The 23684-nt window shown below is 46.5% G+C and overlaps 1 protein-coding gene and 1 pseudogene across 5 annotated transcripts in view; one reads left to right on the plus strand and one right to left on the minus strand.

Annotated features, from left to right (window-relative positions):
* Positions 1-84: 84 nt before the first annotated feature.
* Positions 85-13160, plus strand: LOC133769047 (small nuclear ribonucleoprotein Sm D2-like; annotated as a pseudogene).
* Positions 8069-23684, minus strand: part of RBL1 (RB transcriptional corepressor like 1) — a 75668-nt gene continuing 60052 nt past the window's right edge. Inside the window, exons 20-23 of one of the 5 annotated variants that reach the window (XR_009867097.1) lie at positions 18705-18853; positions 12197-12361; positions 9904-10827; positions 8072-8848 (exon numbers count right to left, since the gene is read on the minus strand). Coding sequence is in view for 4 of the 5 variants with exons in the window: in XM_062204169.1 (XP_062060153.1) it covers positions 10657-10827; positions 12197-12361; positions 18705-18853 (485 nt within the window). In the remaining variant the exon portion in view is untranslated. Of the gene's footprint in view, positions 10828-12196; positions 12362-18704; positions 18854-23684 lie in introns of those variants that run through there. The other 4 variants (XM_062204169.1, XM_062204168.1, XM_062204170.1 and 1 more) reach the window with 4 other exon arrangements.

Here is a 23684-nt window from a genome sequence, read left to right on the forward strand (position 1 = left end):
ACCGCGCCTGATCTCCCCCAGACTCCTTGCAAAACAGCTGGCACAGGGACAGGGCAGATTGCGAAACAGGTGAGAGGGAAGTTCCCGGAGCTTCTGGACAGCCCCTGCTTCCTGCCAGCAGCAAATTCCCCTCCCCACCCATGGTAAGTTCTTCTTTAATCAGATAAAGCCCAGCCCCACACAGGCCCTGAGCACCGTCGCCCCGCTTTGCCTCAGTAAAGCAACTTGTCTCTGCTGAGGTCACTCTCCATTTCCTCTTTCCATCTCCCTTCTGGGGGCTACGAAAAACCAGAACCCCGAGGTGTTCGAAGCCCAACACACGGCATTGCTGGGCAGCCAGAGGGCCCCAGGGATGCCAGAGCAAACCCCAGAAATCTTTGCAAATGGAGACAAGTCTCTGGAAAGAGGAAACCCGCAACGCTTCTCCCAACACCAGCTTCTGACCCAGAGGAAGGGACCCCTTGACATTGTACAGCAGTTTATTACCGCATTTTATAAAGAGCTGGTGGAGTAGGAGTGAAGCTCTTATCATCCCTGATGAGCCTCTAAGGAGCTGGAAATGCTAATCACCCTGCTCTGATCATTACACATTATCTAAGTGTATCAAATTATCACGGTAGCCCATCATTATGTATAATTATTATGTGTCAGTTAAAAATAAAATTAACGGGGTCATTGTTGTGACACAGCAGGTTAAACCACCACTTGCCATGCCTGCATCCCACATCGGAGTGTCGGTTCACGTCCCTGTTACTCTGTTTCTTTTTTTAAAATTTTTTCAATTTAAGATTTATTTATTTTATTTGAAAGGCAGAGTTAACAGAGAGAGGGAAAGTCAGAGAGATCTTCCATCCTCTGGTTCTCTCCCCCAGTGACCACAATGGCTGGGGCTGGGCCAGGCCAAACCCATCTGGGTTTCCCACGTGGGTGGCAGGGGCTCAACTACCCGGACCATCTTCTGCTGCTTTCCCAGGCACATCAGCAGGGAGCTGGATCGGAAGTGGAGCAGCCAGGACTCCTCCTTATGGGATGCTGGTATTGCAGGCAGCGTTTTAATCTGTGCCACAACACCGGCCCTTGTCACACCACTTCTGACCCAGCTGCCTGCTCCTAATTCATGTAGAAAAACAGTGGAGGATGGCCTGAGTGCCTGCACCCCTGCCCCCCTTGGTGAGACAAAGATGAAGTTCCAGGCTCCTGGCTTCATCTCGCCCTGCCTTGGCCGTTGTGGCCATTTGGGGAGTGAACCAATGGATGGAAGATTCTCTCATTCTCTCTCTCTCTCTCTCAGTGCCCATGTGGGATTCTGGCACTGCGGGCGGTGGCTTTGCCTGCTACGCCACAGCACCGGCCGCTCACTTCACTTTGGCCGCTCTGGAGCTGGGCCCAAGCTTCACTACAAATCCTGGTCCACGCCGTTGACTGGGGCACTGGCTATTTCACTAATAAAGACAATGCACCTTCCGGGCAACCGAGCCTCCATCCGTCTCGGGACTGACTGAGGTCGATGAGCTTACGATGGAGCAGTCTGCACTCATGGTCTAACGGTAAGTGCTTACAGCTCCGTTGGGTGCCGGGTTCTGTTCTGAGGGCTTTCTCATTATTCATTCATTTAATTACAACAATTACCTTAGGATGCAGGAAACTGAGGAACAAAAAGTAATTAGTCCAAGGTCCCACAGCTAGGGAGTGGCGAAACCTGGATCCAAGCCCAGGAAAGGTAGTCTGGTTCCAGAATCCACACTTTTGATAACTTGCCAACTGTTGCTTGTTAATGAGGTTTTATTGTTGTTGTTTTTAATCTAGGAATCAGCCTTCTATTTTTAAGATTTTCATCTTGTTTTGAAAGGCAGAAAGAGTTCCACTGCCTTACTCCCTCAAATGCCTGCAACAGCCAGGGCTGGGCCAGGCCAAATCCAGGGGCCTGGGACCCCATGGTGGATCTCCCACATGAGTAGCAGGGACCCACGTATTTGAGCCATCACCTGCCGCCTCACCCGGTGTGCAGGAGCAAGAAGCTGGATCTGAAGTGGAGCAGGACTTAACCCTGCACTCAGAAATGAGCACGTGAGTGGCAGGGATCCCGAAGAGCATCTGAACTGCTGTGCCAAACACCCACCTCTGGGGAGTTCTCATGAACATATTTTTGTTAGTTCATCCAAAATCTTCAATTGCTTCCTTTCCCCACAGCCCTGTGGGGGGAAATAGAGAGGTGTTGGAGCCATCATTGTGGCACAACAGGTTAAGCCAATGGCTGTGTGACACTGGCATCCCATAGGAGTGCGGGGTTCCAGTCCTGCCTGCTCCACTTCCAAACCAGCTCCTTGCTAATGTGCCTACTAATGAATTTCCAGGCTCCCGCATCCTGGCCCAGCCCTGGCTGGGAGTGAACCAGTGGATGGAAGCTAACTCTCTCTCTCTCTCTCTGCCTTTAAAATAAGCAAATAGGTCTCTACCTGAAGATGGCCCAAGTGCTTGGGTCCCTGCCACCCACATGGGAGACCCAGATGGGAGTTCTGGGCTCCTGACTTCAGCCTGGCCCAGCCCTGGCCACTGTGGCCAGATGGGGAATGAACCAGTGGATGGAGGAAGTCTCTCTCTGCCTTTCAAATAAATAAATCTTAAAAAAAAAAAAAAAAAAAAAAAAAAAAAGGAGGGGCCGGCGCTGGCACAGTAGGTTAATCCTCTGCCTGTGGCGCTGGCATCCCATATGGGCACCAGTTCCTGTCTCAGCTGCTTGCCTTCCAATCCAGCTCTCTGCTGTGGCCTGGGAAAGCAGTAGAAGATGGCCCAAGTCTTTGGGCCCCTGCACCTGTGTGGGAGACCCGGAGGAAGCTCTTGGCTCCTGGCTTCGAATCAGCACAACTCCGGCTATTGTGGCCATTTGGGTAGTGAACCAGCGGATGGAAGACCTTTCTGTCTCTCCCTCTCACTGTCTGTAACTCTACCTTTCTCAAATAAATAAATAAAATCTTAAAAAAAAAAATAGAAAGGTGTTCTATTTGCACAGAGGGCCAGAGTAGTTTGCAAGAACACCTGGCAGTTGCACAGACCTGAGACCCAAGGAGCTGGATGAAAGAGACAGCAAACAGCACACGTCTGAAAGGCTCCGATGTGAAGTCAGTTGATTTGAAAAACTGTTTTCAGACATAGAGGAAAATCTGTGCAACAGCAGGGCTTCCTGGCCCTAGGGAATGAGATAAACAGGGTGTTCAGCAGCTGGCTGGCTGCTCTGGACAGCTGTCGCTGGGTGACGTGGGTGGTGTGGACTACTCATTCCTAGTCGTCTGCTTCCAGGATGACGACCTGCTCAGGGTCACACGGCCGGGAAGTGGCAGAGTCAGCACTCAGTGGGAGCGCCACGTGGCTCTGAGGCATAGTCTCCGATTTGCCAGCGAACTCCGCTTCCAGTCCTAGTGACCCTGCTTCCAACCAGGCACTCGTTCCACAGCCTGGGAGCCCACAGGCACAGGCCCGGGGCTCTGGCCACAGTGCGCAGGACTGCTCACGGGCTCCTCTGCTGCGGTCGCTGTCACGTGGCTCGGGCTGGAACACACTGTGAGATCCACAGTGGCCGTAGGGAAAGGCTGCCACCCGTGGCCCGGCTCGTCCTTCCTCACCTCTAGGTACCTCCCCCCCAGCTCCACTGGGCAGTGTCACCCTGGTTACGATGACTTGCATCTGACACTTCTCCACCAGCTCTGCAGGTTCTCATGCCAGTTACGACCACTCCCTGGCTGTTTCTCTTCCTCTTCCTCCTCTAGCTTCCTCAACACATTCTGGTGTCCCATCTGCCCAGAGCCCAAAGCCCAAAGCCAAGCCAAAACTTTTTTTTTTTTAAATTGACATTCTTAATTAAAAAAAGCTCTCAAGAAAGAAAACTTGGAAAACAAAATGTGTGCATACATATGCAGAGCCAAAGATCACCTGTGTGTGTGTTTTTTTTTTTTTTTTTTTTTTTAAGATTTATGTATTAGGCCGGCGCCGTGGCTCAATAGGCTAATCCTCCGCCTGAGGCGCTGGCACCCAGAGTTCTAGTCCCGGTCGGGGCACTGGATTATGTCCCGGTTGCCGCTCTTCCAGGCCAGCTCTCTGCTGTGACCCAGGAGTGCAGTGGAGGATGGCCCAAGTTCTTGGGCCCTGCACCCACATGGGAGACCAGGAGAGACACCTGGCTCCTGGCTTCAGATCGGCACAGTGTGCCGGTTGCAGCATGCCGGCCGCGGCAGCCATTAGAGGGTGAACCAATGGCAAAAGGAAGACCTTTCTCTCGTCTCTCTTTCTCACTGTCTACTCTGCCTGTCAAAACAAAACAAAACAAAAAAAAGATTTATGTATTTATTTGAAAGAGAGGAGAGGAGAGGCAGAGAGAGAGAGAGAGAGATCTTCCATCTGCGGGCTCACCCACCAATTGGCCGCCATGGCTGGAGCTGTGCCAATCTGAAGCCAGGAGCCAGGAGCTTTCTCCAGGTTTCCCACGCGGGTGCAGAGGCCCAACGACTTGGGCCAACTTCTACTGCTTTCCCAGGCCATAGCAGAGAGCTGGATCTGAAGTGGAGCAGCCAGGACTCAAACCGGCACTCATATGGGATGCCAGCACTGCAGGCCACTATCCCACAGCGCCGGCCCCTGAGTTTTCTCTATGACTATTTGTTTATTTGGAAGGCTGATATTCAGAGAGGGAGAGACAGAGAAATCTTCCGACTGCTGGTTCACTTCCCAAATGGCCTCAATGGCTGGAGGTAGGCCAGTCTGAAGCCAGGAGGCAGGGGCTTCATCTGGGTCTCCCACATGGGTACAGGGGCCCAAGAACTTGGGCCACCTTCCACTGCTTTCCCAGACACAGTAGCAGGGAACTGGATCGGAAGTGGAGCTGCAGGGACAGAACCAATACCCACCCATATGGGATGCTGGCGCTGCAGATGGCAGCTTAACTCACTGCATCCCATGCTAGTCCCGCCTCACACATTTTTTCTGTTTACAAATGTGCAATTTAATCTACATCTGAGAATTCTTTGCAACAAAGAGACCCTGAGAAATGAGAATAGCTACCTGCTGTATCAGACATTCTACCTGTGCTCTATGTTAATCATTTCAGATCCTCACAGTCACCTTATTAAATAGGTATCATAGTTGTTAGGCTGACTCATCATAAACTCATCCCCCATCCCATGTCAGCATTTACTGGCTACTTCCAATTTGCTGCACTGCTCTGTGCACCTGGACTGCGTCAGTGAACAACATGAAATAGATGGAAACAGTGAGCAGACATTGGGCCACCTGCAGCCCATATCAAAGTGTCTGGGCTAGAGTAGCAGCTGCGCTCACTTACTACCAAGATGCACACTGGGAAGCAGCAGGTGATGGCTCAAGTGCTCGGGTTCCTGCACTGGATGGGAAACCCAGATGGAGTTCCTGACTCCTGGCTTCGGCCTGGCCCAGCCCTGGCTATTGTAGGTATTTTGAGAATAAACCAGTGGCTATCTTTCTCTGTCTCCCCTTCTCTGTCACTCTGCTTTTCAAAGAAATAAATCTGGAAAAAAAAAAAAAAGAAAATGAAAATAAGGGTTGTTTTGCTTAGTGCTTAAAATACTGATTAGGATACCCCTTCTCACTGATTTCTATTTTTATTTTTTTGAGATATATTTATTTATCCCAAAGGCAGAATTACAGAGAGAGAGGGAGAGATAGAGATCTTCCATCCACTGGTTCACTCCCCAGATGGCTAAAATAGTAGGGGTTGATTCGGGCCAAAACCAGGGGCCTGGAACTCCATCTGTGTCTGCCACATGGGTGGCAGGGGCCCAAAGACTTGAGCAATCTCCCACTGCTTTCTTAGTTGCATTAGCAGGGAGCTGGATTGGGATTGTGCCAGCAGGGATGGTAACTGGTGCCCAAACGGGATGCTGGTGCCACAATGCCGGTGCTTTGCCAACGTCTTTACCATCACTTCCTTCAGGGACTGGCACTAAACATTTTGGCTAATTCATCGTGGTGGGTGGCTGTCCCATGCATTTGGCTTGGCAGTCCCTGAGCATCGACCCAGCAGATACCAGTAACTCCCTCACCACCAGTAGTAATAACAAAGTGTTCTAGCCAAATGTCCCTAATGTGTATAACATTGCCCCAGGGATGGCACTCTGGTGCAGTGGGTTAAAGCCCCAGCCTGCAGCGCTAGCATCCCATATGGGCACCGGTTCAAGCCCTGGCTGCTCCACTTCTGATCGAGCTCTCTGCTATAGACTGGGAAAGCGGAAGAAGATGGCGCGGCTCCTTGGGCCCTGCACCCACATAGGAGAACTGGAAGAAGCTCCTGGCTCTTGGCTTCAGATCAGCTCAGCTCTGGCCGTTGCAGTCATTTGGTGAGTGAACCAGCAGAATGGAAGACCTCTCTCTGTAACTCTTTCAAATAAATGAAAAAAAAAATTAAAAAAGAAAAAAAGCATTCTCCCAGGAAACACTCACCTAATTTGTCTGATTTGTTTAACCATCCTCTACTCTATCCCCTCCATGGATTCCAGAGACTTAAGCCTTCTTATAACTCTTCCAGCGCAGTCCGAGGACAGCATGTTAGAAAAGTGCTATCAGGCCCAGCCTCAGATCACATATTTAGGCTCTGCACTTTCAGTAAGCCGATTCCCATGCTTGTTTGGTTAGCGCTGCCTCCTCTTTTACTTGAGGTGACTCTCACTTGGAACAGAAGTTCCTGGTCCTTCCCCTGAAGGTTGATTCCACAATCGAGAGCGGAGTCTGGGGGCCAGCACTGTGGCGCAGCGGATTAATGCCCAGCCTGAAGCACTGGCATCCAATATGGGTGTTGGTTCAAGACCCAGCTGCTCCACTTCCAATCCAGCTCTATGCTATGGCCTGGGATAGCAGTGGAAGATGGCCCAAGTCCTTGGGCCCCTGCACCTGGGTGGGAGATCTGGAAGAAGCTCCTGGCTCCTGGCTTTGGATCGGCATAGCTCCGGCCATTGCAGCCAACTGGGGAGTGAACCAGCGGATGGTAGACCTCTCTCTCTCTGTATAATTTTTTTTTTTTTTTTTTTTTTTGGACAGGCAGAATTAGACAGTGAGAGAGAGAGATGGAGAGTAAGGTCTTCCTTCCGTTGCTTCACCCTCCAAATGGCCGATACGGCCAGCGAGCTGCGCTGATCCGAAGCCAGAAGCCAGGTGCTTCCTCCTGGTCTCCCATGGGGTGCAGGGCCCAAGCACTTGGGCCATCCTCCACTGCCTTCCTGGGCCACAGCAGAGAGCTGGAATGGAAGAGGAGCAACCAGGACAGAACCCGGCACCTCAACGGGGCTAGAATCCTGGATGCCAGTGCCGCAGGCGGAGGATTAGCCTAGTGAGCTGCAGTGCCAGCCTCTATATAACTCTTTTAAATAAATAAATAAATCTTAAAAAAAAAAAAAAAAAAAAAGAGTGAAAGGAGTGTAGTCTGAAGCCAGGAGCCAGGAGCTTCTTCTGGGTCACTCATGTGGGTGCGGGGGTCTAAGTACTTAGGACATCTTCCACTGCTTTCCGAGGCCATTAGCAGGGATTTGGTTCAGAAGTGGAGCAGCCAGGACTCTAATGCATATGGGATACTGGCACAGCAGGCAGCAGCTTTAACCACTCTGCCACAACACTGGTCCCCCTAAAAGCACTTCTAAGAGAGAAATAAGATTTAACTCTGTAACTTGGCCCACAAGTTAATTCCAAGGTCTTGAAATAACCCTTTTTCCTTATATGTACCTAAGGTGTTTCTTTAAAATTGAAGTAAAACTCACATAACAAAAAATTAACAATTTAAAATGTATAATTCAGTGGCTTTACTGAATTCACAATATTATGTGACTACCACCTCTATCAAGTTCCAGAATATTTTCGCTACCCCAAAATAAAACCTGAAGCCATTAAGCAGTTACTCTCCATTCTACCCCTAGACCCTGGAAATCAGTAGAAACGTTACGTTTTAAGTAATGAATTTAAAAGGTATAAAGTACACGCGTAAAAACAACATTGACTTTGGATGACCACAGAATTGCTTCTTGTCCTACAGAAAAGAGCACAGTGTGGGTTTTAAAAATAATCTCAGAAATTCCAACTTTTATTAAACATTTTATATACACAGATATCAGATCTTGATAAAAACATCCAGATTTTTATATATTCAATGTACAAGTGATCATGTATATTTTTCACAGTAAAGATGAAAATGGCACAAGTTTTAGCACATAAAAATATGTACAAGGACTCAAGACAGGCTTTGTTTTTTGGCTTACAACAGTATGTGTAGATACTACACAAAAAATGTAATTTCAGAAAAGTAAAATATCATTAAATTCCTTTTTCTTAAAACTTTAAAATTCATGACAATACCAATAGACAACTAAATCTCAGATTAACTCAAATCGACAACAGTTAGACACAGGTTAAACATTATGTGTTTTAAAAAACAACAGTTTGCAATTAAAAACATATGCATTTGATAACATCTCTCAAAATAAGAATGCCTTATGCATGTCCTTCCAGATTCTGGAAATACACTAGAAAAAGTGAGTGCAGAAGAACTGATTCTTTGGAAAGCTGCACCCCTTGTATGAGAAAACATCTTTAGGGGGACCTAGTGGTCAAACCCCACAGGAAGCTCACGATTAGCCAATAATACTGAGAACAAAGAGGGGAAGTGATCAGCAGCCGCTAGACTGCAAGGACACAAGGGGATTTTTTTTTGACAGGCAGAGTGGATAGTGAGGGAGAGACACAGAGAGAAAGGTCTTCCTTTTTGACGTTGGTTCACCCTCCAATGGCCGCTGCGGCTGGCTCATCGCGCTGATCCGAAGCCAGGAGCCAGGTGCTTCTCCTGGTCTCCCATGCGGGTGCAGGGCCCAAGCACTTGGGCCATCCTCCACTGCCTTCCCGGGCCATAGCAGAGAGCTGGCCTGGAAGAGGGGCAACTGGGACAGAATCTGGTGCCCCGACCGGGACTAGAACCCGGTGTGCCGGCGCCGCAAGGCGGAGGATTAGCCTGTTAAGCCACGCGCCGGCCCACAAGGGGATTTTAATGAGATTTCCAACAGGGTTTCAAATACTCTCAGGGAATCAATCAGATACTGAGAATGACTGACCTTCAGATCTCACAAATGGTAAGTGTATCATATGTTACAGGGTTTCCTAACAGGAAAATTGGGTCCTAATAACTTTATCTCAACCTCATTCTATTGGTTTTAGAAGCAGTCACCTATTTTTAAAATTACATGACTTAATATTGTCAGGTACAGTTAGGTTAATGCCATGAAAAACAAAAGGCTCGTATTTTTAAAAAGGAGCAAGTACCCCTTTTATTGGCTTTTGACACCTAGCAAAGAGGGTTCAGGGTGGAGAGGCAGGAGTGAGGGGTAAGGCAGGGGTTCAGGTGCACATCTGCTCCTGCTGAGGGCAGGAAGGGCGCAGACAGGGCTCTGGACATCTGGAGCAGGAGTGGCACCTGGACTGGAGCTGCCACAGAGGGCCGGACAGAAGCCAGTGCCTCATCCTCTGGCCAGACACTACAGGAACCAACCCCTACCTTCAAGATTAACTTGAAAATACAAATATCAAAGCATACTTACCAAAAATAGGTTATTTAGCCTTATATTACAAAGCACAGAAGAAGACATTTGATTGTTTTTAAAAGAGAGCTGAAAAACTATGAAGTTTTTCTTCATACTAAAAACTAATCCAGGCCAGCACCGCGGCTCACTTGGATAAACCTCCGCCTGTGGTGTCGGCATCCCAGGTTCTAGTCCCAGCTGGGGTGCTGGATCTGTCCTGTTTGCTCCTCTTCCAGGCCAGCTCTCTGCTGTGGCCCGGGAGTGCAGTGGAGGATGGCCCAAGTGCTTGGGCCCTGCACCTGCACGGGAGACCAGGAGGAGGCACCTGGCTTCTGGCTTTGGATCAGTGCAGCACACCAGCCATGGCAGCCATTTGGGGGGTGAATCAATGGAAAAAAGAGGACCTTTCTCTCTGTCTCTCCCTCTCACTGTCTAATCTAACTCTGCCTTTAAAAAAAAAAAAAAAAAAAAACTAGTCCAGGAAACATTTAAAAATTCTATGACTACTATTTTTAAAAGGCACTTAAAACATTCCTTTTCTTTTTTTATTTTTTTTAAGATTTATTGATTTATTATTTGAAAGGCAGAGTTACAGAGAGGCAGAGGCAGAGGGGGTCTTCCATCCTCTGCTTCACTCCCGAGTTGGCTGCAATGGCAGGAGCTGCACCAATCCAAAGCCAGGAACCAGGAGCTTTCTCCGGGTCTCCCATGCAGGTGCAGGAGCCCAAGGACTTGGGCCATCTTCCACTGCTTTCTCAGGCCATAGCAGATAGCTGGATTGTAAGTGGAGCAGTCGGGTCTTCAACTGGTGCCCACATGGGATGCCGACACTGTAGGCAGTGGCTTTACCCGCTACACCATAGCGCTGGTCCCAAAAACATTACTTTTCAATTCAACTCAAAATACATCTCTCTGTCAACTACATTTTAGACAAATGCTTTTTAAAAAAGCGCTTAATTTTGGTGCAGTGTTTCTTGTAGCCCAGTGATATTTAACATCCACAAGGCCAAAAAGTGTGGAGGACGGAGCCCCAGATTTCTGCAGAACCTGAAAGTGCTTTTATCAGAAACACACAAAGTCAGTGATTTGCTCTCTCACTGACGACATCCTGTAGTCGTTTAAGCAAAACATCATCATTTTCCTGACAGAGGCGTTTGGCAGGTGATTCTGCCTCACTGTCAATGGCTATTGCTCGCTTCTTGGTCCTCTGTTCACCTTGCCTTATCATGTTGTTGATATCTTTCAAACTCTGCAAAAACAGAGGAAAGCTGTGAGTAAAATGGGAGGGAAAGGGAAACCGCTGCAAACAAGCTAAGTGGCTTTCTTCCTCTTCTCTGTTCTCTAAATCTACACACTGGGGGAGAGATTATGTTTTTAATCTAGATGAACCTAATAAAGGTGGGTAGAACTGATTCTTTCTGGTAAATTTTAAAAACTGAATTTCCTTATGATAGTAGTTCTGAAAATAATAGTCCCCAGATTCCAGGCAGCAGCAGCAGCTACGAAGTTGTCAGAAATGCAAATCTCAAGCTTTACCTACACCTGCTGAATCACGCATTCTGGGGGTGGGATCGAGCAATCTATCTTTAAAGATTTATTTACTTATTTATTTGAAAGACAGGGCAGTAGAAAGAGAGAGAGACGGAGAGAGGGAGAGAGGGATAGAGGGTGAGAGAGGGAGAAAGATGGAGGGAGAGAGGGAGGGAGAGGGAGGGAGAGAGAGAGAGGTCTTCCACCCACCAGTTCACTCCCCGAGTGATTCTGATTTATAATTTCAGAATCACTGTCTCAGGAGTCAACTGTTCCAATCTTCAATATCATGCAACATTCTCTTCTAAACACACTTACTGGAAATGAATTTCTATCAAGAAAAACATTCTGAGACACACTACATCCCAATCAACTCTGTTTTCTAAGCACAGCGAGAAAGCAATGGGAGTTTGTGAATAGGAGACTGAGGAGCTATGCTACTACTGAATGTAGACTGAAATTATAATCTGCCTCACTATAATTTATTCCAGTTGATAAGAATTCTAGCTTTTGTCGAAATACTGAACTTATGTGCTTGAACGTCCTTTAAATATCTGGAGATAGCAAACGTGTCCCTGACCCAGCTTCTTCATCGTACCGGGGAGAGGGAGATTAGCACAGAGATGTCCATGCGGAATACGGAAGGCCTCTGTTTCCAGACTTCCTGGCTGCCATCAGTCAAGCAGACCGTAACTTTCTTTAAGCCTGCATGTGTACCATCCTGCGTGTCTGACCACTTGCAGGTCTTTTTCACTGGTCCCTCAAGCTTGAACACTGGAGAGAATCACTAGACTGTCACACTGCACGTGCTATACACCTCATCAACAGCAGTGGATTCAACTACCTCAACCGAGAGATACTGTCTTTTTTTTTTTTTTTTAACATATTGGTCTTGATTATTGGAAACACATCATAGTTAACAGTCTATACTTTATTGGTAATAATTTTGCCAAAACAAAAACCAACAACCAAGATTCATTACTGATTGATAACTTTATGTATTCATTTGCATATGTATATTTTTATTATTTGTATTATTGCATATGTATTTATATGTATATAAATGACTAAATCTGTGTGCACCTTACCTTAGAAGGGCTGCCGTTGAATCTGTAGAGCAGGGCGCTCCTTGGCGTGAGGCCGGACCCATTCTTGTGTGGGGAAACATAAATAGAGTGCTGCTGGGAAACACGGCGTGGTGAGCCTGGCTGTTGCTTAATATGAGGAAAAGGAGAGAGTGGTGGCACATCCATCTGAAATAAACCGAAAGCCAGACTTTCTGTTTTTATTTTTTTAAGTGGGAGGGAGGGAGAGAAACAAACAGACACCATGCTCATCTGCTGGCTCAATCTCCAAATGCCTTCAATGGCCAAGGCTAGGCTAGGCTGAAGCTGGGAACTCAACTCAGGTCTTCCAGGTTGCAAAGACCCAAGGACTTGAGCCATCGCCTGCTATCTCCCAAGGTGCACAGTAAGAGGAAGCTGGAATCAGGAGCAGAGCTAGGACCCAGGCACTCTGATATAAGATGCAAGCATCCTCAGTAGGATTTTAATCACTAGGCCAAATGCCTGTTCCCATTCCCAAGGTAAAATTCTTAATATACATTTTTTCTTTTTTTTTAAATCTCACCGTATTTTTAATCTTATGGCATTTCTTAGGAGGCAGTTATGAGAGGCAGAAGCAATGCAGAGGCTGGAGTGACCTAAACGCGCAGCAGGCACCATGAGCCTCCTCAACAAGCCCAAGAGCAAGAAGACCCCCGAGGAGCTGCAGAAGCGGGAGGAGGAGGAGTTCAGTACTGGCCCGCTCTCCATGCTCATGCAATCGGTCAAGAACAACACCCAGATGCTCATCAACTGCCGCAACAATAAGAAACTGCTGGGTCGCCTGAAGGCCTTCGACAGGCCTGCAGCCTGGTGCTGGAGAACGTGAAGGAGATGGCAAGGGCAAGAAGTCCAAGCCGGTCAACAAGGACCGCTACATCTCCAAGATGCTCCTGTGCGGGGCTCAGTCATCATGGTACTGCACAACCCGCTCATCGCTGGCAAGTAGGGGCTCCCTACCCCGGACCTGCCCTGTGCCCCGGCATTAATAAAGCCTGTGTGTGTTATATTGTAAGAGCTTCTTTATGGCTGAGACAAGCAAAGAAATGGTCTATTATAGAATTTATTTTCCTGGCTCTTCCATGAAATTCTGTAACTAGTAAAGAAATCTGGACAAGTCATCAGAATGGTAAGTGAGGAGCATGGGAACATTGTGTGCATGCTTAGAAAGTAGGGACAGGGGCCAGCGCTGTGGCATAGTAGGTTCATCCTCCGCCTGCGGCACCGGCATCCCATATGGGCGCTAGTTCTAGTCCCACTTCAATCCAGCTCTCTGCTATGGCCTGGGAGAGCAGTAAAAGAGTCCTTGGGCCCCTGCACCCACGTGGGAGAGAGACCTGGAAGAAGCTCCTGGCTTCTGGCTTTGGATCGGTGCAGTTCCGGCCATTGCAGCCATTTGGAGAGTGAACCAATGGGAGGAAGACTTTTCTCTCTGTCTCTTCCTCTCATTGTCTGTAACTCTACCTCTCAAATAAAATAAATAAAAATATTTAAAAAAAAGAAAGTAGGGACAAAGAGTAATCAGTGTTCTAAAATCTGCAGTAAGAGTATCTGTACCACACATACATGCAACCAAAACAGTACAGAGAGAACAGAGCGAGGCAGGGAATGCCATAGGCCAGCAAGATGATTCCACTATGAGAGCCATCTGCTAATGACACGGCAACATCTTCATGTAGAAATTCAAAAGATTCAGAAACAATTAGGTATGTGTGGAGTTCATTTCTTTTTAACAAACTCTATACCATGGAAATATAATAAATGGAGATGGCTCTTTCACTAGCATTTCATTCATTACATTTATTTGAAGCTAATAAAGCTTGTTTAAATTGGCTGATGGGACACACAACATAATAGGAAATAATATTTGAAAAACACGTATCTGACAAAAGATTAGTATCCCAAATGTATCAGCAACTTAAAAAAAACAACAACTCAGCAACAAAAAGACAACAAATCCAGTTGAGAAATGGGCAAAGGATTTCAATAGACAGTTCTCAAAATAAGAAATAAAAAGATGGCCAACATCACTATCAGGGAAATGCAAATCAAAACTAAAATGAAGTATCACCTCACCCCTGTCAGAATGGCTAAAATCTTAAACACAGAGAATAACAAATGCTGGCAAAGATGTGGACAAAGGGGAAGTTACACACTGCTGGTGGGAATGTAAATTAGTGCAGACACTGTGTAAAGCAGTGTGGAGATTTCTTAAAAAACTATAAATAGATTTGCATACAAGCCAGAAATCCCACTACTGAGTATAAACCCAAAAGATATCTCTCAAAGAGATACCTATACCACCATGCTTACAGCAGCAGTGTTCACATTAGCCAAAACTGGGGGGCTGGCACTGTGGCATAATAGGCTAAGCCTCTGCCTGCAGCGCTGGCATCCCATATGGGCATAAGTTCGTGTCCTGGCTGCTCCTCTCTTGATCCAGCTCTCTGCGTATGGCCTGGGAAAGCAGCAGAAGATGACCCAAAGCCTTGGGCCCCTGCACCACATGGGAGACATGGAAAAAGTTCCTGGCTCCTGGCTTCGGATTGGCCCAGCTCTGGCTGTTGCGGCCATTTGGGGAGTGAACCAGTGGATGGAAGATTTTTCTTTCTGTTTCTCTGTCACTCTGACTCTCAAATAAATAAATAAATAAATAAAATTTTGGAACCAACCAAGGTGTCCATATGCAGATGAATATCCATATAAAATATGGTATATACACACAACGAAATATTATTCAGCTATAAAAAGAGTGAAATTCTACCATTTGAAGCAAAATGGACACAACTGGAGGACATCAGGTGGAGTGAAATAAGTCAGATCCAGAAAGATAAATACCACATGCTCTGCCTTATATATGGGAGCTAAAATTTAAAAAACAAACAAAAAAGAAAGGAAAAAATAAAGGAACATCTATGTATCAGCTTTGCTGCAAATATAGTTTTGTAAAACTTTGTCTTATACTTTTGTCAAACTAATGGTTAAGAATGTTATACTACGGGCCGGCGCCATGGCTCAATAGGCTAATCCTTCGCCTAGCAGCGCCGGCACACTGGGTTCTAGTCCCAGTCAGGGCGCCGGATTCTGTCCCGGTTGCCCCTCTTCTAGGCCAGCTCTCTGCTGTGGCCCAGGAGTGCAGAGGAGGATGGCCCAAGTGCTTGGGCCCTGCACCCACATGGGAGACCAGGAGAAGCACCTGGTTCCTGCCTTCGGATCAGTGCGGTGCGCCAGCCGCAGCGCGCCGGCCACAGCGGCCATTGGAAGGTGAACCAACGGCAAAGGAAGACCTTTCTCTCTGTCTGTCTCTCTGTCCACTCTGCCTGTCAAAAAAAAAAAAAGAATGTTATACTACTTTAGTTTTAATGATCTGTGATAATTTTAAAGTTTACTAAATATGAGTGAAATGGTCATTTTTCCATTCAATTACTATACATAGCCATTGTCTATATTCCCACTAAGTTACAGTATTTTTGTTTTTTACTTGTTAAATTTCTCATTTGGTGAAGTATTAAGCCTTTTTACTGTAATGTAATTTTAGTGTTATCTCAAAAAAAAAAAAAAAAAAAAAAAAAAAGGGAGACAAGGATGAGAGGGAAGAATGAGAGAGGGAGTAAGGGAATATTATTATGTTCTTAGAATTGTATCTGGAGCCGGCACTGTGGCACAGTGCATTAACACCCTGGCCTGAAGTGCTGGCATCCCATATGGGTGCGGGTTCGAGACTCGGCAGCTCCACTTCTGAATCAGCTCTCTGCTATGGCCTGGGAAAGCAGTGGAAGATGGCCCAAGTCACTGGGCCCCTGCACCTGCATGGGAGACCTGGAAGAGTCTCCAGGATCCTGGCTCCTGGCTTCGGATAGGCACAGCTCTGGCTGTTGCAGCTAATTGGGGAGTGAACCATCAGATGGAAGACCTCTCTCTATTTGTAACTCTTTCAAATAAATAAATAAATCTTTAAAAAGAAAAAAGAATTGTATCTATGGCACTGGCACTGTGGTATGGCGGGTAGAGCCACCACCTGTAGTGCTAGCATCCCATGTGGGTGCCGGTTCGCGTCCTGGCTGTTCCACTTAGGATCCAGCTCTTTGCTACTGCCTGGGAAAGCAGAGGAAGCTGGCCCAAGTACTTGGGCCCCTGATCCTACATGGGAGATGGGGAAGAGGCTCCTGGCTTCTGGCTTCTGATCAGCACAGCTCCGGCCATTGTGACCAACTGGGGAGTGAACCAGTGGATGGAAGACCTGTGTGTGTGTGTGTGTGTGCGCGCGTAACTTTCTCTCTGACTTTCAAATAAATAAATCTTTAAAAAAATTGTATCTACAGGGGCCAGTGCTGTAGCACGGTAAGCTAAAGCCATGGAATGTGGTGCTGGCATCCCATTACAGGCACCAGTTCAAGTCCCAGATGTTACACTTTCTAATGGGATAGAATGAACATGGTCTCTGAGGATAAGCACAGATCATATTCCTCAACAGAGACACTCATTGACAGACATATACGGCTCCTGGATGCAGCCTCCAATAGAGCCCACTTCCTGCAGCTAATGCCAGCTCTCCTGGAAATCACCCTCAAGCTTACACCAGATAACACTCTCTCAGGCTGGCTGCTACTGCCCAAACTAGAGTCCGCGTAATGCTTTAGGGTTACCTCTACTGACAATCCAGGCCTACTTATTTCCTTTTCTCTTTATCTTGACTAAAACATTTATCTCAAATTTTAACAAGAAACCACAATAGAAAAAAATACACAATTTGACTGTTTTAATATTTCCATGTTCCCAACTATTACTTGCCCATATGCATACATACTTAACTTACTTTTTTTTTTTATTTGACAGGTAGAGTTAGACAGTGAGAGAGAGAGAAAGGTCTTCCTTCCATTGGTTCACTCCCTAAATGGCTGCTATGGCTGGCATTGCGTCGATCCAAAGCCAGGAGCCAGGTGCTTCCTCCTGGTCTCCCATGCAGGTGCAGGGGCCCAAGCACTTGGGCCATCTCCACTGCCTTCCCAGGCCACAGCAGAGAGCCAGACTGGAAGAGGAGCAACCGGGACCAGAATCCGGCGTCCATATGGGATGCCAGTGCTGCAGGCAGAGGATTAACCAAGTAAGCCACGGTGCTGGCCCCTGCATACATACTTTCCAACAACACAATCACGGTACAGATAAGACTCCTTATGATTGCCTCTGGTTTCTGTTGTGTCAGAGCCTTCCTGACCCACTTTGATTACTTTAAGTTACAAGTCACTCTTTTATTATCTGTCTAGTATATTTTCTGCTACATACAGCATCTGTGAGGCTTTACATTCGGAAATACTTATTAATGGGAAAAGGCGAAAGCACAGGAGCCAGAGGAGAGTGAGACAGGAAGCCACAAGCAGGAAGCCAGTGAGATACCTGCCCCACTTCCTGACAATGACCCAGCCCCTATGCTCAGCCACCGCCCTGATCAGTATCTTGCAGTAGCTGCACAGCTGGCAGAGTTGGGAAGTCCTTCCCCAGCTTTCACTAGAAATCCGTGCAGCCTGTGCAGGGGAGGGGGTGTCTTTGGTCTCTGGTACTGAGGACCCCTCTCAGGTTTATACTCTAATAAACCTGTCCCAGCTGTCAAGTTGCCTCTTTCCTTTTCTGATTCTTTCACTGCTGCATATTGTTCCGAACATGTGTAAAGCAACACACACTCCTGGTAATTCTACTATGACTGTAGATACTGCTGAAGTATTAAAACTTAAAACATGGGGGCTGGGGCCGGCGCCGTGGCTCAACAGGCTAATCCTCCGCCTTGCAGCGCTGGCACACCGGGTTCTAGTCCCGGTCGGGGCACCGGATTCTGTCCCGGTTGCCCCTCTTCTAGGCCAGCTCTGTGCTGTGGCCAGGGAGTGCAGTGGAGGATGGCCCAAGTGCTTGGGTCCTGCACCCCATGGGGGACCGGGAGAAGCACCTGGCTCCTGCCATCGGATCAGCGCGGTGCGCCGGCCGCAGTGCGCCAACCGCGGCGGCCATTGGAGGGTGAACCAACGGAAAAAGGAAGACCTTTCTCTCTGTCTCTCTCTCTCTCTCTCTCTCACTGTCCACTCTGCCTGTCAAAAACAAACAAACAAACAAACAAACAAACAAACAAAAAACAAAAAAACCCACACATGGGGGCTGGTGCTGTGGCGTAGGCGGTACAGCCACTGCCTGCAATGCCAGCATCCATATGTGCGCCGGTTTGAGTCCCGGGTACTCCACTTCTGATCCAGCTCTCTGGTATGGCCCAGGAAAGCAGTAGAAGATGGCCCAAGTCCTTGGGCCCCTGCATTGTGGGAAACCTGGAGGAAGCTCCTGGTCCTGGCTCCGGATTGGTACAGCTCTGGCTGTTGCGAGCATCTGGGGAGTGAACCAGCTGATGGAAGACCTGTCTCTCTCTCTCTCTTTCTCTCTCTGCCTTTCTGTAACTCTGTCTTTCAAGTAAAAACATAAATCTTAGAAAACAAAACAAAACCTTAAAACATACCATAGGGTCTTTATTTGACAAGTCGTATTTCAGCGCAAATGACTTCACTCTTCCTACATACACGGTATTGTAAAATTTGATAAGATCACCTCTTTCCTCTTTCACAGGTCCACTGGAACAGTCAGGGGTTTTTGTGGCATCTTCCAAGTCTTTTAAAAAGAATTCAGCATTGTGACAGGTTTACTTACATAAATTTGTAATTCAAAGTATAATACTCTATAAAAATATATAAATCTTAATGTAAAGAAACTGTTATTTTCAGAGAAGGTTCAGACATTGACTTGTATTATTTATAAATCAAATTGAGGTGCAGAGAAATGCAAACATGTGAACTGAGGGTGGTGCTCTTATCTCCAGACACCACATCACCAAGATTGTTTTTTACAAACATGCCTTCTGATAACAACAAGGTCTGCAGATATTCTTACTGGATCCTTGAGAAAGTGAAAAGACTCTCAAAGGTACAGCACATTATCCTCACAGGTTAAGAAAGCAGCAAATGAAGTGCTTATGTTTATCTTTCTGCAAACACATGGGAGGGGACAGGTATTCTAGGAGCCGTATTTTATATTTAAAATTATTTTTGTTTCCTTTTGAAGTTGTATTTATTTATTTGAAAGGCAGAGTGATAGAGAGAAGAGAAGAGACGGAGAAAGAGATCTTCCATTTGCTGTTTTATACTCTAAATGCCTGCAACAGGTGAAACTGGGCAGGCAAAGCCAGAAATCAAGGACTCCATCTGGTTCACCCATGTGGGTGACTTGGGCCATTATCTGCTGCCTCTCAGGCACATCAGCAGGAAGCTGGATTGGAAGCAGAAGCAGGACTCGATCCCATGCACTTCAGTATTGGATGATTAACCTGCTATGATACAGCACCTGCTCCTATTTTTGCTTATTTGAAAGGCAGAGAGGAGTGGAGTTATCTCCCAATCTGTCATCTGCTGGTTCACACTCCAAATGCCCTCAAGAGCCAGGGCTAAGACACACTGAAGCCAGGAGCCAGGAACTCAACCAGGGTCTCCCATGTAGGTGGCAGGAACCAAACTACTTGAGTCATTGTCTGCTGCCTCCCAGGATGTTCGTTAGCAGCCAGCTGGATCAGGAGTGGATCTGGGACTTGAACCTAGCACTCCAATATGGAATACTGGCGTACTGGTGTGCCAAGCAGTGTCTTAACCATGTCAAACACCTGCCTAAGCCTTGATTTCCTTTCCACAATAAGAACCTGGCGGTGGAGTTTTTAGTCAGCATCCTCAGTTGCAAAATGACAGCTTGCCTAGAGGTGCTATCACACTAAGAGAGCTTGTGACACCAGAACTTTATCATACTACTTTCTGGAAGAAAAGTATTACAAACCATTGACATAAAAGAACCAGCGTTTATAGGAGCTAAGAAATCCATTACAAAGAATTTGGCACATGAAAAAAATGTACTTGTTCTCAATATATTGTCCTGCCACATTGAGAATACATGTAGAAGCACGTCTTCACTTTAGGAAAACCAAAAAACTCAAACATGGTCCAACTGATTCATTCCAATTTTAAGACAGACAGACAGACAGACACACACACAGAGTGAGCGCTGGGAAAGCAGCCGAAGACCCAAGTGTTTGGGCCCCTGCACCCACACAGGAGACTTGAAAGAAGCTCCTGGTTCCTGGTTTCCGTCTGGCCCAGCCCTGACTATTGTGGCCATTTAGGGAGTGAATCAATAGATGAAGATCTCTTTCTGTCTCTCCTTCTCTCTCTCTAACTCTGCCTTTCAAATGAATAAAATATTTAAAAACAGGCAACATGGATGGGATGAATGAATTGTCTCTACAACAAGTCTGTTATAAAAGCTAGCTTGGCGCCATCTCTTGTATGTACCTCTTGCCGTGTGATTTGTGCTACTTTGGGACTCTATAAAGTCCCCACCAAAACGAAGGCCCTCACCAGATGTAGTCCCTTGAGCTTAGACTATCAAGCCTCTAGATCTGTAAGAAATAAATGTCTTTTATTTATAAACTACCCAGGCTCATATATTGAGTTACAACAACTTGGTAAGAGCTGTTGTAGGTTATTCTCATTAAATGCATTGATGAAAATTATTTAATGTCCTCCTTGGATTAGAAATTCCTGGGGCAGGGCAGGTATCGTGGAGTAACAGCTTAGGCTGCTGTCATTGATATGGCATCCCATATGGGCACCGGTTCAAGTCCAAGCTGTTCCACTTCTGATCCAGCTCCCTGCCAAAGCCCTTGGGAAAGCAGTAAATGGCCCAAGTCCTTGGTCCCTGCACCCATGTGGGAGATTTGAATAAAGCTCCTGGCTTCAGATTGGCTCAGCCCTGGCTATTGCTGCCATTTGGGGAGTCAAACAGTAGATGGAAGATCTATCTATATCTTTCCCTCTCCCTCTCTGTAACTCTGCATTTCAAATAAATAAATTAAATAAATCTTAAAAAAAAAATTTCTTAGACAGAAACTATGGTCTCCCAATTTCTTTGTTATTCCTATTCTAGTTGTTAATATTCCTTTACAAATGTATTTACTTATGTATTTTAGAGGCAGAGAGAGAGAGAGAGAGAGCGAGCGAGCGAGCGCACTAGCTCTCATCCACTGGCTTATGGCATAAATGTCCACAATGGCTGGAGTTGGGCCAGGTCAAAGTCAAGAGCCAAGAATGCAACCCAGGTCTCTCATGTGGGGGTGGGGAACCCAATCACTTGAGCCATCACTAGTGCCCTCCAGGGTCTCCACTGGCTTGACGCTGGAGTCAGAAGCCAGAATTGGGAGTTGAATCCAGACATCCCGATTCAAGCTGTGGGCATCTTAACCACTAGGCTAAACATCTGCTCCCTAGTTGTTAATCTTTTTTTTTTTTTTATTGCCTGGCCGAATGCAGGGCAGAATGCAGGCCGCGGCTTGAGAGAGGCCCACGGTCAGGACAGTAGGCCTGGCTGCGCTGGGCTTGGTCTGCCTCTCACCCGCCCCAGGGCACGCAAGAGCCAGCCCGCCCTAGTTGTTAATCTTTACATAAGGTAAAGAGCTATACTTTGTTTGCATGAACTGAACATTTAACACTCTCTTGGACCTTACATTTCTAACTAAACATAATTTTAATTAGTCATGTTTTCATTTCAAAATAAAAGATGAATACGCAGGAGATCTCTACCTTCCCACCTCATTAAAGACCCTATCATTTTGAAAGTAAGGCCTCACCAGGTCTCATAATTATCTTATAGATACACTTCAAGAGACAGAAATTATGGAAGACAAGAGAGAGAATATAATCAAGGTTTTGACTGTAGGGTGCTTTAATTGTCACAAATCTCTTTAAGGTAGTGACCTCTGTTTAATAAAATTTAAAGTGCAAACTATACACTTGATACACAATGAACTACTGAACTATTATGATTTTATAATTCTCCCTATGCTGTCACAAATAAATGTCTTTTTGATTACTATATATCATTGTCAAGCAATTAAAATATCATCTTATAAAACCCATCCAAGAATGTTACAAGGCCTTAAGAGAATGGAGATATTATCTGCAGAGCTCCAGAAAGACATGTTAACTTTCTTAGCCTGAGTCCTTGGCTTGACAATTTGGTAAGGCTTTCAAGCACAAGTGGGAAGGGAGACGGCAAATTACCCCAGGGCTGCGGGTGACCGAGATGGTTTTGTATGCTAGGGCAGTACATGTGCTTGTCCATCCAAGGAAAGAGACACTGAAGAGAGCAGTAGATAACCATTTCCTGGGGAAACTGGTTTCTCAAGTAAGGCATACTCAGATTGTCTGGGAGCCACACACAAATGAAACCTCCATCCATCACTCCTACAGGAGCTGCTCAATGAATGTGGTCCTTAGAGGGAGCACTCCTCATTACATTGTGATCCTTACTTAAAAATAGAGAGGGTAAAGAAGCCAAATTATTAGAAGATGAAAGAAGACCAGAATTTGTTTAAGAACGAACGAGTCAGGCTAAGATATAATGGGCTTGACAAGCACGATGGCATTCCCTTGCAATAGCATTTGGTATTTATTTCGCATTTCTCCCATTGCATCTTCCCTCATCCTTTTTTGCTCTGCGTCATAACAGCATACGGGAAATATTTCAGATTAGCTTTCTGACTGAGAGAGCAGTGGCATTTAGTTCAATTTACAGAAAAGTCACTGGCCACTGATCAATTAAAAACTTCAGGCCGGCGCCATGGCTCAACAGGCTAATCCTCCGCCTTGCGGCGCCGGCACACCGGGTTCTAGTCCCAGTCGGGGCACCAGATTCTATCCCAGTTGCCCCTCTTCCAGGCCAGCTCTCTGCTATGGCCCGGGAAGGCAGTGGAGGATGGCCCAAGTGCTTGGGCCCTGCACCAGCATAGGAGACCAGGAGAAGCACCTGGCTCCTGGCTTCAGATCAGCACAATGCGCTGGCCGCAGCGGCCATTGGAGGGTGAACCAACGGCAAAAAGGAAGACATTTCTCTCTGTCTCTCTCTCTCTCACTATCCACTCTGCCTATCAAAAAAAAAAAAAAAAAAAAAAAACCTTCAGTGTTGGGGCGGGCATTGCGGCGGCCATTGGAGGGTGAACCAACGGCAAACGAAGACCTTTCTCTCTGGAAGACCTTTCTCTCTGTATCTCTCTCTCACTGTCCACTCTGCCTGTCAAAAAATAAAAATAAAATAAAATAAATAGATGCATATACAATAGTGTTTGATCTGAAACCTTTAGGTTGTAAAGGAAGTAGCTAACCCTGACCCACCTCAAACTTCTTTGGCTGATAAAGAAATCGTGAGGGCAGACATTTGATGCAGTCATTAGGACATCTTTGGGATACCTGCATGCCATGTTGAGTGTCCTGGCTTCATCCTGATTCCAGTTTCCTGGTAATGAGCACCTGGGAGGCAGCTTTGATGGTTCAAGTAGTTGGGTCCTTGTGGCTAACATAACAGACCCAGATTGAGTTCCAGGCTCCTGACTGTGGCCTGACCCATC

The sequence above is a fragment of the Lepus europaeus genome, chromosome 10 (assembly GCF_033115175.1).
Source record: "Lepus europaeus isolate LE1 chromosome 10, mLepTim1.pri, whole genome shotgun sequence".
Classification (NCBI taxonomy): Eukaryota; Metazoa; Chordata; class Mammalia; order Lagomorpha; family Leporidae; genus Lepus; species Lepus europaeus.